Source organism: Falco punctatus, assembly GCF_963210335.1.
Source record: "Falco punctatus genome assembly, chromosome: 12".
In the NCBI taxonomy this organism is placed as follows: Eukaryota; Metazoa; Chordata; class Aves; order Falconiformes; family Falconidae; genus Falco; species Falco punctatus.
In genome coordinates, this window is record NC_137592.1 from 14,130,623 (window position 1) to 14,149,293 (window position 18,671).

Sequence of the window (18,671 nt, forward strand, 5' to 3'; positions counted from 1 at the left end):
GTTTTTTTTTAAATTTTTGTTTCATGGTGGTTTGGTTTGGTTTGGTTTTTTTTTTTAGTTTTGAATCCAAACAAGTAAGACATGTTTTAGACTAGGAGAAAAAAACCTCTGTGGTTGGTCCTAAAGTCATGGCATAACCCCTTATGCTAGGATTGGGAGGCAGACTTCTGGGGAGCAATTAATTGTTAGATTTTGCTAGCAAAACCATCTTTGGCTCTTCCCATATCTCGTGTTTACAGCCCAGTGCCTATGAGGAGGTGGACTGGTGCCTTGAGTGTACCACAGAAATCCCTGATGCCCAGGAGCTGAAGGAATGGATGACTGTGGGAAAGGTAATTTTTTACAGCTCAGTACTTACCAGCCTAAGACCACGCAGGACTACTCAGCCTGAAACAATTGTCTTGTCAAAGAGTTGAGGAATAACCTGGACTGGAGGGAACCTCTGGAGATTACTAGTGCAGCTTCCTCCTTAAAGCAGGTCCAGTTAGATCAGGTTGCTCAACGCTTTGTTTGGTTGAGTTTTGAGTAACTCCAAGGATGAAATGTCATAACCTGCTCGGGCATCTGTTTTAATGTTTGATAACCCAGAGGACAAAGGAAAATTTCTGTATTGCTAATTGGCATTTCTAGTTTTGCAGCTTGTGTCCGTTGTTTCTTGTCCTTTCACTGCCCATATCTAAGAGTTTAGCTCACTCTTCACTATGTCATGCCATTAGGTACTTCTGGACAACAACAGGATCTCCCTTTCTCCACTCTGAACAAACTGTTCTCTCAGTCTCTTCTCATACACCAGGTGCTTCTGCACCCATGTCATCTTGGTGGTCGTCCTGCTGGGCTAGTTTCAGTATGTCTGTTTTGTACTGGGGAGTGCTAAACTGGATGCAGTATTCCATGTGTCGTCTCAAGATACCTAATGGGAGAATAATTCCTCAGCCTGCCGCTACACTTTTGCTAGTACAGCCTCTTAGGTGGTTGGCAGCATTCATCCATTACTGGTACGCATTGCATTCTGAAATGACTGATACCATGTTTGCTAATTGTTAACTGTGTTCTTGTCCGGTTCCAGAGGAAGATGGTGATTGAAGATGAGACGGAGTTCTGTAATGAAGAGCTCTTACGTAATGTCCTGCAGTGCAAGGTGAGTCCCCTTCATTAGAAAGGAACTGAAGTTTTGGGAAAGCAAGTGAAATAAATAATTGAAGAGGATTGGGTAGTTTGCTTAAGTGATTGGCAAGAGCTCAGAACATCCTCTTTCATTTCCTGCCACTGGTATGACCTAGCTCCTGGTTGTTACTGTCTGTTCAGCAACCTGTTTTACACCTCAGCCTTCAAAGAGATAAATGAAAACAGTCTCCCTTTCTCAGTCCAGCTGAAAAGCTGAAGACTTGAATAAGCTAAGTAAATGAGCTCCTTTTTGTTTCTTGGGTGTTCCGTCTTCCCTCTTAGATTTTATCATGCCGTTGTAAATTGCAGTAGAGAGCGAGTGTATGCATACGTGTGAGAGAAATACCTTAGGCTGGGACTGCTTTTGCAGTGGCTAACCATATTATCAGGCTCTGGAGCGATTGGTACAGAATTCTTTAGTGTCACTAAGTTTGCTTCAGAACTGGAGTGGCTTAGAAGAAGGGTGAATATCATTGTGATGGAAAACCACTCTGTATTGGTGAACTAAAGCCTGCACAGAGTTTGCTGTCTAAGGAGAAAGAAGCATGAGGAGAGGAAATACTCGTGCCTACCTATCCCTCAAGTCTGTGCCAGGTCCAGCTTAATTTTGTTTCTGTTTGTGCAGAGTGTATTTGATGAGCTGGATGGAGAAGAAATGCGTCGAGCCCGAACAAGGTCTAACCCCTATGAGATGATCCGTGGAGTTTTCTTCCTGAACAGGTTTGCAGAACTTCTGGTAGTGTAGCCCCGTTCCCATTTATGTCCACTTTCAGCCTTGGAAGCCAAGGCTGAAACTTAATAGATACCTATTTACGTGTTCACAGGGCTGCAATGAAGATGGCAAATATGGACCATGTATTTGACTACATGTTTACAAACCCTAAGGACTTCCATGGGGTGAGGGCCTCTCTTTAACTTTCAAGCAGCGGTGCTTTCTCAGAGAATGGAGAAGGTGGGGAGAAAGGAGAATCTTTAGGATACTAGCTGGGAAAACAGGTGCTTGAAAGAGACTTTCATGACTGAGTAGTGCAGTTTATGGTGTATCTGGCTTGACTGATGGGAGCTGTTACTGGGTCAGTAGAACTTCCTCAGTTTCCTTTTGCAGAGGCCTTTGATAAAGGAGCAAGGTGCAGAGCTGCTCTACTTTGCTGATGTCTGTGCTGGTCCCGGGGGCTTCTCTGAGTACGTCTTGTGGAGGCGGAAGTGGCATGCGAAAGGCTTTGGCATGACCTTGAAAGGACCAAATGATTTTAAACTAGAGGACTTCTACTCTGCTTCCAGTGAGCTCTTTGAGCCTTATTATGGTATGTACTGCATGCATGAGTGTTACCTGATGTTTTTGCTTATGCTGCAGCTTCTGTATTAGAAGTGGGGCTGGTATTGATACCAGCATGGGGATCTAAGAGAAGCCTGTTTTATAGGGAACCATTTTGCAAGGTAGAAGGGGGCTGTCATCTGGGAAAAAGATTGAGATTAGTGAGCTTGCATATCAAGTCACATTTCCGCCCTGATTTCCTCTTTGCCCTGGGAATGCATAATCGTTGATACTTGAGTGCTTTGCTTGTCTGAATGTAGTGGAGTGCTTTAAGATTGCTTGGCAATATTTTTCCTACTTCACTGATGTCAGCCTGAAACACAGTGAGTGAGGTGACTTATCATAGAATCGTTTGGATTGGAAGGGACCTTAGAAATCCTCTAGTTCCAACGCCCCTGCCATGGGCAGGGGCAACTTCCACTAGACCAGGCTGCTCCAAGCCCCATCCAACCTGGCCTTGAATGCTTCTAGGGATGGGGCATCCACAACTTCTCTGGGCAACCTGTGCCACTGTCTCACCACCATCACAGAAAATAATTTTTTCCTAATATCTAATGTAAATCTACTCTCTTTCAGTTTAAAACAGTTACCTCTCATCCTGTCACTACACTCCCTAATAGAGTCCCTCCCCAGCTTTCTTTAGACCCCCTTTTAGGTACTGAAAGACTGCTAAAGTCTCCTTGGAGTCTTCTCTTCTCTAGGCTAAACCACCTCGGCACTCTCAGCCTGTCTTCACAGGGGAGGTTCTCCAGCCCCCTGACTTGCCCAAAGATCTATTAGCAGTGCCAGCGATAGAAACCTTACTTGACTGGCAGTATGCTTCTGTGTCAGACCTCCCTAGCTCTGTTTTGATAGTTGATCTTGGGCTCTTAGTAAAGGTAAATAAAACAGATTTGGGCTAGAGGCTGTATCTGAATCACTGTGACTAAATGTTTCTTAATCCAACGAGGTTTAAGCTATTATGTTTTACCTTACTTTGAAACAGACTAAGCAGGTGTACACAGACAGCTGCTGCATCTCACCTCATGGATGGTAACTTGTTAAGCTTGCTGATACGTTTGAGCCCTCTGTCTGCATAGCTTCTAGAAATAGGAAGAGAAATACAAGGATTGTTAGCATTCCTGTTGCTTAGTGCATGACAGAAACATGAGTTTGACTGTCTTGTAGACAGGGGAGGGTGTTTGCTATTCCGTTGTTGTGCTTCCTTCTCCACCCCCCAGCACTTTTGACACCTGACCGTGAACTCTTATAGAACGGTTTGCGCTTCAGGATTAGATCTGTTAAAGCGAAGGTTCATGGCAAGGGCAGCAAGGCAGATAAACACTTTGTTTTAATGGTTGCAGCATTTGGATCTTCATAACTCACTGCAAACTGGTGGTGTTATGGAGAAGGAGATACCTGGAGAAATGAATAACCTGATGACTTCGATGCATTTTCTTGATTCCTTTCTGTCTGTTACACTATAAAGTCTAGTGAGATGTGTACAAACTGTCTTCCAGTGATAGGAGGCAAGTATACTGCTGTGACACCTGTATTGTGAAGAATGGTAACAAATTCTAGTGTCACTTCACTTACTGACAGGGTGGTTGATGAGGAATTTAGTTATCAAAGCACTACGATGCATCCTGATCTCTGCTGCTTGCTAGTCCTCCAGTTCAGTTAATAGAAGCTGTAGTTGTTCAAGATTTATAGGGACTAATACCGAATAGAAGTTCAGGCTTCTTCAAAGTCAGAATTGGTGAACTCTAGAATACACCTTAGATTAGCTTTCTGAAACACCCAGTTGGGAGACAATGTACCTTTCTTTAAAGAGAGCCATATGGGAAAACAATATGAACATTCACACACAATTCCCATTTCCCTTTCCCTACTCCGTTTATAAACTTCTTTGCAGGTTTTTTTATAGGGGTTCCTTTTTTAAAATTCCAGATTACATTGTGTTTGGCAATAGAATATTGTATTTCTTCGGAATGATTTGAATTCTTAGCAGAAGGTTGCCAATGCACAATGTAAATAATTTTGCCTTTTCTGTAAAAGCATGTTATTAACAAGTGAGCTGTGCAGTGAGATTGAGCCTTACATTTTTAGTATGTTCAGCATTCCTGTAATGAGAATATTATGTTGTCACGTAGTCAGTTCTCACCTCAGGGGAGGGCAGTGAATGATTTGTTTTTCACTGAGGCTAATGTACAACTCATCATTTGAGCATGGTTATTATATGGCTTTGTTTAGCCCTGACCACACTGGGCAAAAATCTGGATAATTTTACTAAATTAACAAGTATCTTTGGTGGTGAACAAGGGAATGTGTTATTGCTTATTTACCTGTCAAGGTCTGTGTAAATTCTGACTCAATGTTGATTGATTACAATAGATCACCTGTACATACTGATCTTTTGTCTGTACTTGCAAACGTGTTAGTAATTGTCTCCTCTCTTCCCCTTAGGAGAGGGAGGGATTGATGGAGATGGAGACATCACACGCCCAGAGAACATTACTGCTTTCCAGAATTTTGTTTTGGACAATACTGATCACAAGGGAGTGCATTTCTTAATGGCTGATGGGGTTGGTCCATGTCTTTTTCTTCCTGCACTAATGACCAAAACTGATACCTCAGTCTGCATATAGTAGGATATTTGACATGTGTCCGTAGTTACAATGTGAAATTCTTCAAGGCTTGCCATTAAAATTCCTGGTGGCAGTGTAAAGAAACAGAAATTATCGTGATTCTTTGATTTAGCTGTACAGAATCCTTTGCTTGACCAATAGATCTGTGGAGATACTAATCATATGCTGTGTGCTTTGCAGGGTTTCTCAGTGGAGGGTCAAGAGAATCTGCAAGAAATCCTAAGCAAACAACTCATGCTTTGCCAGTTCCTTACAGCACTGTCCATTGTCCGGACAGGTATGTTTTATCCATTAATTTTCTTCCTCCTTCTCTAAGATGTGGGTGCCATTGTGGAAGGATGCTGTACAATATTTATTAACATGCCATGAAGTCTGCTCTGCAGTGAGGCTAAGTTGCACAGAATTGAGTGTGTATGCATACATCCTGAGATGGTTGTCATGAAGCTAAGAGAACTGGGGCAGAAAAATAAGATTGTCTGTTTTGCTTTTAATTGAAAGAATGAGGTAAAATGCATTAGTTTAAAGCTTGTACAATGTGTTATGTTACGTAGCTGTCTCATGCTAAGGTCACTAGTGTGATAACTGGACATTGTATCTGAGTTTTATGGCACTAGCTGGACCAACTGCTTCCTGAATATTCTAGCAGGCTGGTTGGAACAGACAGTGGTGTTTATCCAGTTCATCCTTTCCTCTAACTTGTGGCTTTTTTCCTTTAATTCTGCAGTCTCTGTGATCAGAACAAGATAATGCCTCATGTAGTCTTAGCTGTACCTCATTGTTGCCAAATGATGAATGTTACAGCCTTCTCTGGTTTTGATGGCTCCTCTCTTCTGCTGAGTTTAGTTAGCAGTTGGTACTGATAAAGAAGATAAAAATGCTCATTATGTTATTTACCTTTTGCCTTATGTTTAGAAGCTCCTGAGGCAATGATCTACTTAGCAGTAGTCTCAAATGTGATATCGTAAAAGGAACAACCTTCTCTAAGTCTTTCCTGTCTAGACAGAAAATTGACTGCTTTTTCCTTGGGGAAATTGGAAATCTTGTTTGGAGGCAAGGGGTAACATAGACTCTTTTCTTTCTAGATGGTGAGTTATTCTGTTTAGGTAACATTGGTTTAGTTTTCTTCTCTGACTTGAGGTTTCCTATTGCACGTATCAGAGCTCCTCTTCTGCTGAGGCATTTGCATAGCGTGCTGCCATGCCACAGGGCACAGTTTGTGCCTGGAAGGGGAGGACGGGGGCTGTATAGAAGGTTTGCTCATGAGACAGCATGCATACTGATTTGGTTCTGGTCAGGGAAATGCTTTTCTCTTTGCAGCAAAATATGGGGTAGAAGGTTCGTGGAGCCCCATGGGCCCACTTCATGAGTGTGTTTTAGATACTGTTTGATTATGCTGAAAACACTCTTACCAGTTCTGCAGAAGACAAATTACTGAGGTGCCTGATACCTCCTTGTTTCCTTATAATCTGCTGGTATCGGTATGCTTCCTCTCTTTTCCAGGAGGACATTTTGTCTGCAAAACCTTTGACCTGTTTACTCCCTTCAGCGTGGGACTTGTTTACCTGCTGTATTGCTGCTTTGAGCGAGTGTGCATATTTAAACCTGTGACAAGCCGCCCTGCTAACTCAGAGAGGTGAGATTCTTGAGCACAAGGGACTACTAAAGAAACCCTGTCCTCTAAATACAGTCACAGATGGATTTGGGTAAGTCTAGTGGAAGCTCTGTGATCTGCCTTGATTGGCAACTGTCTTGGAGGAGTAAGCATTTTAGATGCTTAGCAAATTACAATGCTTGACAAGGTAAAGAAGATACTTGCCAAATTACCCTTCTGGGGAGAAAGCAGTAGATATATAACAAATTCTGTTTTGCATGAAACAACTATGGTTCCAATGAAGCTAGAGCATATGTGTGTTATCGTTCTACCTGTCAAGTTTAGCAGAATCTATTTACTACTTGATGGAGATCTGTGGGTTTTTTCAATAGAGTTGAGCTTCCTAGTGTAGAAAATTTGTCATGACTTTGTGATAGGTGAGATTGCACCTTTCTAGGGGTACCCAGGAGGAAGGAATTCATGGGATTTGGGAAACTGCCCTGATAATATGAATGTGGCAGGGAAGTTGGCTGTGTGAGAGAACTGAACTCCCATGATCTCTCTGCCTTGCTCTGCAGGTATGTGATATGCAAAGGGTTAAAGCTAGGGATTGATGATGTGCGGGACTATCTCTTCATGGTGAACATCAGACTCAACCAGCTGCGCAACTCTGACTTGGATGTGAATCTTGTTGTCCCATTGAACGTGATCAAAGGCGACCAGGACTTCTACGATTACATTATTCGGTCCAATGAAAAGTGAGTGCCCTTGGGCAATGAGGGCTGCTGGCTGTAGGCAGGTTAGCCAACATGGCTTTCAGTTGTAGCTTCTTGCACTCAGGGAGGTACTTACTGGTGTTGCTACACTGCTCTACTCCCTGAGAAGCTTAGTAGAGCAGAGGGACCCTGTACAGAGAGAAACACCGTATGCTGTTAGTGACTCTTTGGCCTCAGAGTACTGTGTAAAAAAGAAAGGAGGCTACAGCCTCATTCTTTACACTGGTCTTCCTGTCACTTTGAATCATGTTGGCAACGATTCCTCACTGCTCTGATCTAGACTGGCTTCCTCCTGTTGTCCCAGCACTCTTCCTTGTTTTGAACAGTAGAACAATCTTTGTAGTGATTAACTTGCTCTCTGACTGAAACTTGCCTTCTCTTTCAGCCACTGCAAAGTTCAGATAAAGGCACTGGCCAAAATTCGTGCTTTTGTTCAAGACACGTGAGTATATTCCTCTGGCTTTCGGTGAGGACTGAATTAACCTACTATATAGGAATTGCTTTGCTCTTCTTTAATGTGTTTTTGGTTTGAGCTGGTACGTGACATGGCCTTTGGAATCAGGAAAGCGAATAGTGCTTTTAGGTAGCTCAGTTTGTGTTTCTCCACGAGTTATTTGCAGAAACATGGGCAGCTGGAAGAGTCTTGAAAGTCGATGGTCTATTACCACCCTTGTTGAGAAGTCTTCCATACGTTGCATGATTTCTGATTACTATAAGTGGGCCTGCTTCTTAGCAGGAATGTAAGCAGAAAAGTAACTCCCGGCTGGTATGTTCACTTCTACAGTAACCATCTAAACTGGGTGTATTTCATAGCTCTTCATTTTCTAGGGGCAGTTCAAAGCATCTAGGTTACACACCTAAAATTATGTAAAGCTTATGATGTGAATTTCTTGTGTAAAGGTAAAGCCATTGCGGTGTATAGCTTTTTCCCTGGTGTGACTTACCTGTGCAGATATAATACATAGTAGAAAGCCGAGTGAGTCTGGTAGCCTGGAATTACCTTAAGAATTAATCCTAACGTTGGCACTGTTTTTTTGCATGGCCTTCAGCCAGTCTTCATTGCTATTGCTCTTTATAAACAGGGCTATGTACCCTAGTTCTTGGAGATTAACTTAAGTTCATACTAATATAACTTCTTGAAAATATTGATGCCCAGTGGTACGTTCATGGGATGGAGTTGTGGCCGCTAACCGGTAGTGCAGACCGTGAAGCAAAGCTAAACGGGGATTGGAGATGGGTGGAGGGTGGGGAGGGAAGGCAGCATCCTCTTTTGTATAACCTGTTGAAGAACAGTGCATGTTTTTCATTCCCAAGCCAGACACTGAAAAATGCAGGTTTCGTAGGGCTTGGATCTGTAATGCTGCAAGAGCAAGGAGGTTTCACCTTCTTAACAGTCTGCTGTCTTTATCTAGGACACTGATTGAGCCACGGCAGGCTGAAATCAGAAAGGAGTGTCTCCAGCTATGGGGGGTAAGTAAGCTGCCAAGCAGGGAGGTTGTGAAGGTGTCCTCGCTATGGTGAAAGAAGAATGGAACTACAGTACAGATAGGACTGTCTAGCCAGAGGTTTAATATGTTGTCTTGTGGGAAAGTCAGCGACCATTTCAAGTTGTTTATGTAGGCGAACAGGGTGTTTCTGATTTGTTATGTCCATGGCTTAACTGAGCAGGCTTCTTTGCTGCAGTTGAGAATGTTTCATCACACGCAGAGTGAGCTCAGCACCTACTTCCCAAGCAGCAGAGCTCTGCAGGGGGTGGTTTTTTTTGTGAGTCTGCAGTTTCTCTTCCCTGAGGCATTGACTGCAGTGGGGCCATAGATATGGCAGTCAGTTTCACAGGCTAATTGTACGTCTTTGATTAAATAGTATTTCATTGTATCATGCATGAAATAGAAGATTTAATCTGAAACTTTCTGAAGTTGCTTGTTGTTTCCTGTGAGATGTGATATACCTACAATAAATTTGCAAAACACCTGAGAACTTTCATTTGCTAGATGAGCTCTCCAGTAACTGGAATCCCAAGAGCAGGAGTTTCAGGGAGCGGGATGTTCCGTCATGTACTGAATTCAGGAAGGTTCTTATGAATGTGCCAAAGAATTACACTAATTGCCATTTGTTTGGATTTGGTTTTAGATTCCTGATCAGGCCCGTGTTGCTCCTTCATCATCAGATCCCAAGTCCAAGTTCTTTGAACTGATCCAGGTGAGACGATGAAGTAGCTAGTCATAGAATCATAGAATTGTTTTAGTTGGAAGGGACCTTAAGGGTCCTCTATCTGCAACCCCCCTGCCATGGGCAGAGACACCTGCCACTAGACCAGGTTGCTCCAAGCCCCATCCAAACTGGACTTAAACATTACGAGGGATGGGGCATCCACAGCTTCTCTGGGCATCCTGACCCAGTGCCTCACCACCCTCAGAGTACAGAATTTCTTCCTAATACCTAATCTAAATCTACCGCCTTTCAGTTATAGCCGTCACCCCTTGTCCTGGATTATTGTTTCATGTAGAAGTTGCATTTACCTACCTGTTGATGTATTCTGTCTAATTTGCCTATGCCAAACTTTGCTCTTTAGGGCACGGATATTGATACGTTCAGTTACAAACCCACTCCTCTGAATTCCACTACACTGGAGAAAATTCGCCAAGTGTTAGATTACCGGTGTATGGTATCTGGAAGCGAGCAGAAGTTCCTCTTGGGGCTAGGGGTAAGTGCTGAAAACAGTCTGGGAGTTTTGCTGGTTAATTTCATTGCTGCTATTTTGTCTTGCGGTTTCATCCCATCCTTTCCTGTCCTCAAAGGCCAGAAAGGATCCCCATCAGCAGGCCCTGAGGCTGATAATCATTTTATGTTTCTTTCTCCTGACTTCACTGCTTTTCACACTAATTAACGCTGTTTTTGTAATCGCAGCCTATGAAGAGACCTGTACTCTTACTGATGTCTCTAATTATCTTCACTGTCCTTTTAAAGGTGTTCTATTTCTGGTTCTTTGTGTGGGTATGAAAAGTCATTGGCAGATTAGCATCAGTGGTTTTGTTCCTTTGCTGTCGAGATCAAAGTTTTCCTTAAAACCTCTGACAAAGAAACTGCCTGTGACAGCCTAGGACAAAAAGATTCTCTGAGGGCTGCTCTACAGTTAATCAATGGTCTCTCGTCCACCCCTGTCCTCACACTGAATCTGACTCTGCCTTCTTACACACAGAAATCGCAGATCTACACCTGGGATGGCCGCCAGTCAGATCGCTGGACAAAGCTGGATTTGAAAACTGAGCTGCCACGGGATACCCTTCTCTCTGTGGAGATTGTTCATGAGCTGAAAGGAGAGGTAGGAGGCTATTCTCTCCCTTATCAGTGGCCACAAATACAATGAGCAGTTTTGTCCCATTCTTGGTAAGATACTGCAGAACAAATGTTTCACTGTGTCAGGTGCAAGGTTTTTTGTGTGTGTGTGATTCTTAGAGAAACTGTTTTGGATTAAGTTCCTTCTTTCTGTCCAATGCTATGAGCTTTTAATAATATTTTGAGAACACTTTGGACCTGCTGCTGTTGCCCTACGTGCAGCAGCACATAGGACGTTGCCAGCATGACTTAATGTGTTCTGTGGCTCTTCGGGTACGTGACTGCTCAGTAGTGATTGCACGCTTTGGGAAAACGATTCTCGTGGTGTATTCATAGTGTAAGCTGTTGCTACCTGGGAGTTTGGCATCTCAAATGAGGATGCTGTAGTGTGCTGGGCTTTGCCTTATCAGGTATCACAGCACAGAGAGAGGTGGTGATGGCAGCTGTGGTCCAGCTCTCTCTCACTCCCGAGATACAATTGTGTAGTTGAGATACACCAGATCTTGGAGGATGGCATGTTACTGTACAATGGACAGCAGGGAATTTGTGTGCTTCTAATAGCTGGACAGGTGCTTTCTGGCTAGAAGAGAATGTTGTCCTGTCAAAAAATGGGTTATAAATCAAAGCTGAAATAGCAACAGTCTGAGTAGTAAGTCTCTGTATTGCCCTCCCTAGGGGAAAGCCCAGCGAAAAATCAGTGCCATCCACATCCTCGATGTCTTGGTGCTGAATGGCAATGATGTTCGAAAGCAGCATTTCAACCAGAGGTACGTAGGATCTGCAGAAGCTTCTTGTAGACTTTCATGTACGCTACATGAGTAGGAGTGACTAGGAAACAGTGTTCACACTAAAAGCAGAATGCTGAGCACAGGGAGACAAGTGCATTCAGCGGAAACACTACTATAAAGATGAACTGTGAATGAACCCGCTCTGAAGCGGAGTGCGTATAGCCTTTTCCTACTGTACCTTCTCTGTGTATGAGGGCAGGTCTAGCTCCTTGCTTGGTCTGGGGTGAGCCAGGCACAGTCTGCGTAAACTGAGCACCCTGGAAATATGAATCGGCACAGCTGATAACTGGCTGAGGGAGAAGGATTGAGCCCCTCTGTTTCTTTCCTCAGGGACACGATGTCTCTACTAGTCCTCATTCCTGCTTATATCAATGTGTTTGTCAGCATGTGGGCTTGTAGAGGAAGCTATGGAGACCCAGCCTTTCCTAATGGGTAACAGCCAGTATCACTGGGCACGGAAGTGGGAGGGCAGGGGGGGGAAAAAGTCTTGCTCTGTACCCATTTGCGCTAGCAATGGAAGCAGTCTGCATGTACTGAAGTGTCTAATCAGTTATTCTGCTGAAACTGTTACCTACCTGCTGTGCCAAATCTTGCTAAATTGCTGGATTCTCCTCCCATTCTCATTCAGGATTCAGCTGGCGGAAAAGTTTGTCAAAGCTGTTTCTAAACCTAGCCGGCCAGATATGAACCCCATCCGGTGAGTGACGACTCCCTCAGCCTGGTGTGCTTTGGTTTCAGGGTGGTGGAGGATGAAGATAAGAAGCTGAAGGAGAGTTAAATTTCAAATTGAAATTCACAGTTCTGTTATATTCAATGGAAATAAGCTAAAAGCCCTTTAAATATCTAACATAAAGGTTGATAGTGGAGAAGCTGTGCCCTCCTTTTATATATCAGACAGTCATCTTTTCATCATAGGTGGATTGGCTGGTGCTGAGTTCAAGTATGTGTAGATCTAGCACCCAGTTAGCTTAATCATTGCAAAGACTTCTATGTCCATGTCTGCCCTGAAGGGTCAGCAGCAGTACAGAGATGCTGACTGTTCGTAGGTGAATGAAGTGCTGACCAGCATTTACAATGTCAGAACGGTTAGCCTGAGGAGAAGGCTTTAGTTACAATCCCAAGGAAGTTCCTGACAAAGGGCTTCAGCTTTGGTTGCCTCCTGACCTTCCATTTAATTAATTCTGCTAAGATGACGCGAAAGGGCATCATTGTGTTGAGTATCAGGTACTGTGGACCAAACAGCTTCAGTTTCAGAAGCTAGAAGCACCGTGATACTGAGACAAGCTGGTGGAAGGGGAAAGAGGATGTTCTTGGTGGCTTAATGAAAGATAATGAGTGGGATCTCAATTAAACTCAAGACAGATAGACAGTTGCAATAACTGGAGGAGCTCAAAATGTTGGGGAGGACTGAAAGTGAAGTGAGGAGGAGAGTTTTAGAAATGGGTTGTAGAGGGGTTGTTTGCTGCTCTTGTGAAAAGTTGTTCCAGTTGTGCTCTTTGAAGCCTGTCATGGTTGTAGCAGCATGTTGGAAATGGGTGGCTGGGGTGTCAGATCAGAGGCAGTGCTTTTGAAACTTCCCAATTGTCTCTGACTCAGAACAACAAAAACAAAAGCAGTTTGACATAATAATAAGGGTGATGACTGCAAATCACGTTTATTGATTTTACAAAAAAAAAAGAAAGAAAGAAGCTGGTTTTACCTCAGGGTGACTAAGAGTTTGTGGTGTCCCTGCGGATAATAACACTAAGATCAGGCAGTTTAGTTTTACTGTGAGGCCAGCATGCCAAGGCCAGAACCTGCCTGGGGCTGACCTTGGTGAATTTACCTCATGGGAAAACAAAAGCACCTGACTTGCATTGTTCTTCCTCTTCTGTGTACTCAGCCTGATGTAAAAAATGCAGTTTCCTAAGCAGCGAGGATGCTGATATGCTGCTTACAGATCAGCCGTGAGCATGCATGTGTCAATTTTTCTCAGGCCAGGAGAAATAAGGCACAGGAGAGTAATATTGAGGAGAAGGGTGAACCTCAGTTATGCCTGACCACCTCATGCTGTACAAAATGAACTGTTTGACTGCGCCCTGTAGCTGGGACAGAAAAAGAGGACAGTTTAAATATTTTTTTTAAATCACGTTTTTGTCTTCCCCCTAGAGTGAAGGAAGTATACAGACTGGAGGAAATGGAGAAAATTTTTGTGAGGTAAGTGACCGGCACAAATGAGAGACTTCGGGGCCCATTGAGCTTATCGGCCACCAATGCCCAGGAATGGGAGGGATGTGCTGATCTGTGCTTCAGAAGTCCTGGAGAAAGAGGTGTTAGAGCTCATGTAGCTGGTAGCTACTGTTTCTGAGATACTGCTGACTTGGAGCATCATCCTGCTGGGTTCTAATGCTATAGATGTGGCCAACACACTACAACAGTAGGAGTGTCAATGGTGCTTGAGCTTGTAAGCAGAAGTGTCAGTGGCTTCTCAGTGGCTTGAAAGATTAAGAATTCATACCTGAAATGGGAACTCCATTTGGATTAAGTGTGGTAGATCATCACAGATCCTTCATTGCAACCCTCAGTTTGCTCCCTCATCTAGACAGCTCTGGCTGGTTTCTTTAGCCGTGTGGGGGAGGCAAGAGACTGAATTCTCCAGGATGTGATGATTTTGTCCTGTCATGTGCAGTGCTGTCAGTTTGCACTGTGATACTCTGGAGAGGGTGTGCAGGTTGCATGTTGTGTGCAAGAGGACGGTAAAGGAAGAAACGGGAAATCTATGTTATTGCCTTCTCTCAACATTTAGGTTAGAGATGAAAATCATCAAGAGTTCAGGAGGAGTACCCCGGCTATCCTACACTGGCAGAGATGACCGACATTTTGTGCCCACAGGGCTCTACATCGTGCGGACTGTTAATGGTAGGAAGGAGTCCCTGGTTTTATTTAACTTTTCTGTGTATCTTCAAGTAAAAAGTATTGGTGAGGCTCGCTGCTGTTGTAACGTGGTAAAAAATTAGTGGAAGTAATCCAATGGCTGGAGATGAACTCTTTGCATGTAATGAGGGTAGCCTGGATTTGGTTAAGGCTTAGGGTATTTATATGATAGGTTTTTCTGTAGTGAGTTGATCAGCTATTGTGTGGCTAATTTAATTTATTTACATGACTGACTTTTCTATTGAGATCATAATTTTTTAATCAAGAACATGTTTTTCAGAGTACATGGAAATACCCTGTTTTGAATGCAGGGAGAAGGGCATTTTCCCAGGGAATAGAGAACAGCTAGGGAAGCAGGTCTTCTTGGGGGAGGGAAGGAAAAAGGAGTAAGAGAAAGATCAGAATTATTCTTATAGATTCCTCCTCCTTGCTTGCACTATGTGTGTATTCATACTGTGCTTTTTTTCCCCTTCTTTCCATTTTCTGTCTGATTTCTGTGACTTCTGCAAGATCCCTGGACAATGGCATACAGCAAAAACTCCAAGAGGAAATTCTTCTTCAACAAAATGACTAAGGAAGCAACATACATCCTCCCTTCTGAATCCATCGCACCCTTTCAGTGAGTACAAGCCAGAGCTGAAGCTGTGGAAGGACAGCTGTGTGTGAGTTTGTGTGTGCCTCTCTATTTGGAAGGGAGTCCAGGGGTGCTGTGCTATGCTCTTCAGTTGTTTGCAGTGCAAGCACAGCTTGCTCACCAGCAGGGTATGCTGCAGAAGCTGGCGCCTTCTTAGACTTTCAGGAATCTGCTGATCTGGATTAGTGGATTTTGCAATTAATTGCTATGAATAACACAGATCTCTCAACTTTGTTACCCTGTCTGCAGCAGAGTACAAGTTGCTGAACCTCCCGGCACACAGGGAGATGGAAATTGAGCCCAGCAACTGTAATTTGCTGCATCTCTGTATTTTAAGATGCTTGATTGGAAGTTGGTAATTTAAAAGTAAATCCCAGTTCATTCAGTCCAGGCTCTGGAACGAGTTGTAGGTAGCTAGCAGCTGTTTAAAGAGTGAGAGAGAAAAGCAGGAGCTCCTTGGGAAAGGATGGAGTGGCTTTCCATTGGACAGTCATTAACACTGTGGCTGCTGAACCACACCTGTATCTGTTGAGTACTGGGCTAAGGCCACGTCTTAAGTACAGCAAATCCTGAGTCTGTGTGACACCTCAGGGCTCACGGTGTTGGAGATGTGCACACCCTGCCCTCAGGTAGTCTTAGGAGATGCCCTTCACCACCACTACCCAGGACTGTGCCTTTGAGCCAGGGCTTGATACGAAACAGGGCTCCTGTTTGTCTCACTTTGAACTCCTTACCTACCTTACAGCAGTGCTCTTAAGAATCCTTAAACTTTCCTTAACCAGCTAAATGGAAGAACAGGCTTAAAAAGCAGATGCACATGATGCTTCTCCCCCCCTGTGTGTCAGGATGGGGTTAGTACTGCCTGTGCACTCTGAAGCAGGCCAGCTGAAACTGCCTGAATGGCTGAGGAGGTGGAGGGAGCACTTGTGTGGGACTCCAGAAGGGATGTGTTGTGGTTAGTGAGTACTAATGTGTCTGTAATTAGCCGTTGACATGTGCTCTTGTCGCTGTGCTAGTACTGCTTTGTTAGAAGAGTAGCACTAAATAAGCTATGAATATTAAGTGTCAGTAATTGTACAAAACTAAAGGCTGCTGTGTCGGCAGTAATTAGCAGCTCTGTTTTCATTATGGCTGGGCCTATGTTGATGCAGTGAGGGAGGGCTGTGCTTGATGGATGAGAGGTGGCGTTGTAGGACCGGAACTCTGAGCAGCCAAGTTGAGGTTGGTTATTTCACATGAGGGGAAAGAGGGGATGATCCTAGCTGCTTTTGTGCGGCGTGAAGTGCTGTTCGTTTGCAAAGCTCCATAGGACAGCTATTACTGATTCTAGTAGGTTTGTGGTGAGTGATTAGATTGCTGCTGCTGGCAGACTTTTTAAATTCTTCATTAAGGCCATTTCCATTGCCTGCAATGACAGTTTCATCCTCTCAGAAACTTGGGGGGAGGTGGGTTTTTCCCTAATGACCTGTCTCCTTCCAGCAAATACTGAACTGAATCTTGAGTGGAACTAGAATTCACGAGTTTGTTTCCATGGAAATCTCTTAGGCTTGGAAGTTGCTATACCTTAAGGGCTGTAGGGTTTGTAAGGTGAATGAATGCACTGGTTGGTCTTTTCTTTTTTTCTCTCCTTCCTCTATGGCACACCTCAGTATATCTCTGTGTAACTCCCACTGCGAGGGCAGCTGACTCTGCAGTGCATTTTGTGGCTAGGATGACAGCGTTTTCCTTCCCCTCCCCTGCCAAACTAATCTTGCTCTCCTCTCTGCCCGCAGCGTCTGCCATTACAGCCGCCTCTTCTGGAAGTGGGGGGAAGGTGTCAAAGTACACGACTCTCAGAAAAGGCAAGATCCAGAGAAGCTATCAAAGGAGGATGTCCTGTCTTTCATCCAATCGTACTACCCCTAACCCTGCTCTCTGGAGGGGTGCAGCAGGGCTGAGCCCAGCTTGGATTCTTCAGGGACTGATAAGACTGGGGAGGCACCGCAACTTCTACCCTGGTCTTCTCCAGAGCCAATTTCCTGGAGGTGATTGAACCAGGGGGTGGTATGCAGAAGGCAAAGGACAAGGCTCTACCCTGGCAGTGTATATAAGAGTACAGCCCAGGTGGCACCTGCTGCTGGAGTACCCATGGTGACTCCTGGAGCCAAAGCCTAATGCCCTTTTGTCCTGACCTACTGCATGCATGAGGCCAAGGGGCTGGCAGCTTTCTTTGCTCCTGTTCAAACATTCAGCGAGGTTTGTGGAGCTCTGTGTTTGCCAGAATTCTCCAGGCTTGTGCTTCCTTGGCCATGGGGGAAGGAGCAGAGATGTCTTGGTGGCAGAGCTGGGCAACAGCACCCTGAAGTGGCCCTGCATCGTTCCTGGCAGCTGTCTGTCTCCTTGGCCTTGTCAAAGGCCTACACTACCCAGTGGAGGGTGTTAGCTCATTGAGGAATGCTAGCTTTGGGATGCAAGTATGTATTCTTGTTGGTGTCTCCAACACCTCGGCTTATCAAGGCACTTGGCTGGCCTGGTAGTTCCTATGTGATGGTACCCTGTTGGATAAAGGCCAACCCAGGTGATGAGTAGAGTTCCTGGTACAGAGTTGATATGCTCAGTGCCAGGGCTTTGTCTCGGACTTCTAGAAGCTGCTGTGACAAGGATTTCCGCTCTCCAGGTCAGTGACAGACCCTGAGCTGGAAGCCTGAGGTTAATTTGTGAACAAGTCTATGCCTCATGATGCGTCTGAGACCAAGGTGCTTCGGTTCTTGGTACTCGAAACTATTACCCAAATCTTCTGAAAGGAAAGTGGATGTGGGAGGGAAAGACACAGGAAGGCTGAGATGCTGGATATCTTTGGAGGAATGATGGGAATGTCTGACTTAAAAAAAAAAAAAAAACAACAAAAAACAAAAACCCAACCAAAACCCAACACATCAGGGCTTTAGTGAAAAGAGATCTTGACTTTGACCATGTTGGTTAATCAGAAGAAATCCTGCCCCCTAATTGCCCACTGGAAACTTTTTACATGTCAGAGTGGGCTTTAAAACCCTCCATGTTTCATTTGGCCCTGGAACTGCATCTGGGGTGAAGGCGCAGAGCTGTGAAACTCTTAGCATGGTGTTTGTGTGTCAGCAGACTTCTCCATGCACTTCTGTGCTGGGCTCAAAGTTGTCTTCTGTTGCATGTTTTACCTTCACTTCTGGCTTCCATGGCACTCTTGCCAGGTCTTCCACATAAATCAGAAGATCACACACACAGTTGACAGCTTTTGGCCAAGCAGCAAAATCGCCCCATTTGTTACGTTTTGTTCTTGGCTTGTTTTTAAACACAGGCTGGTAGTAGGGAGGAAAGTGATTTAGGGGTTGTCTGAACTGTGCCTTAAAGAAAGCTATAGTTCTGCTAGAATCTATAGCCATTGTGCAGATTCTTGTTTAATTCTCTCCACACCCATATGTATGATTTGAACAAGCTTTATGTAGCAAGACATGGGAATTTTGACTTGTAGGTATACAGGTGCATGGGTGCTGTATGGCCTACCCAAAGAA

General features: G+C 44.3%; 1 protein-coding gene across 1 annotated transcript in view; it reads left to right on the forward strand.

Moving 5' to 3' along the window:
- CMTR1 (cap methyltransferase 1) overlaps positions 1 to 18,077 on the forward strand; it is a 28,918-nt gene extending 10,841 nt beyond the window's left edge. The window contains exons 5-24 of the mRNA XM_080407853.1: positions 240 to 332; positions 1,067 to 1,138; positions 1,790 to 1,884; positions 1,989 to 2,061; positions 2,270 to 2,468; positions 4,925 to 5,043; positions 5,287 to 5,383; positions 6,607 to 6,739; positions 7,276 to 7,455; positions 7,859 to 7,915; positions 8,886 to 8,943; positions 9,604 to 9,672; positions 10,046 to 10,177; positions 10,673 to 10,795; positions 11,485 to 11,576; positions 12,226 to 12,294; positions 13,746 to 13,793; positions 14,383 to 14,495; positions 15,021 to 15,129; positions 16,917 to 18,077. Coding sequence (XP_080263979.1) covers positions 240 to 332; positions 1,067 to 1,138; positions 1,790 to 1,884; positions 1,989 to 2,061; positions 2,270 to 2,468; positions 4,925 to 5,043; positions 5,287 to 5,383; positions 6,607 to 6,739; positions 7,276 to 7,455; positions 7,859 to 7,915; positions 8,886 to 8,943; positions 9,604 to 9,672; positions 10,046 to 10,177; positions 10,673 to 10,795; positions 11,485 to 11,576; positions 12,226 to 12,294; positions 13,746 to 13,793; positions 14,383 to 14,495; positions 15,021 to 15,129; positions 16,917 to 17,049 — 2,064 coding nt within the window. The 3' untranslated portion in view covers positions 17,050 to 18,077. The remainder of the gene's footprint in view (positions 1 to 239; positions 333 to 1,066; positions 1,139 to 1,789; positions 1,885 to 1,988; positions 2,062 to 2,269; positions 2,469 to 4,924; positions 5,044 to 5,286; positions 5,384 to 6,606; positions 6,740 to 7,275; positions 7,456 to 7,858; positions 7,916 to 8,885; positions 8,944 to 9,603; positions 9,673 to 10,045; positions 10,178 to 10,672; positions 10,796 to 11,484; positions 11,577 to 12,225; positions 12,295 to 13,745; positions 13,794 to 14,382; positions 14,496 to 15,020; positions 15,130 to 16,916) is intronic.
- The last annotated feature ends 594 nt before the right edge of the window (positions 18,078 to 18,671 follow it).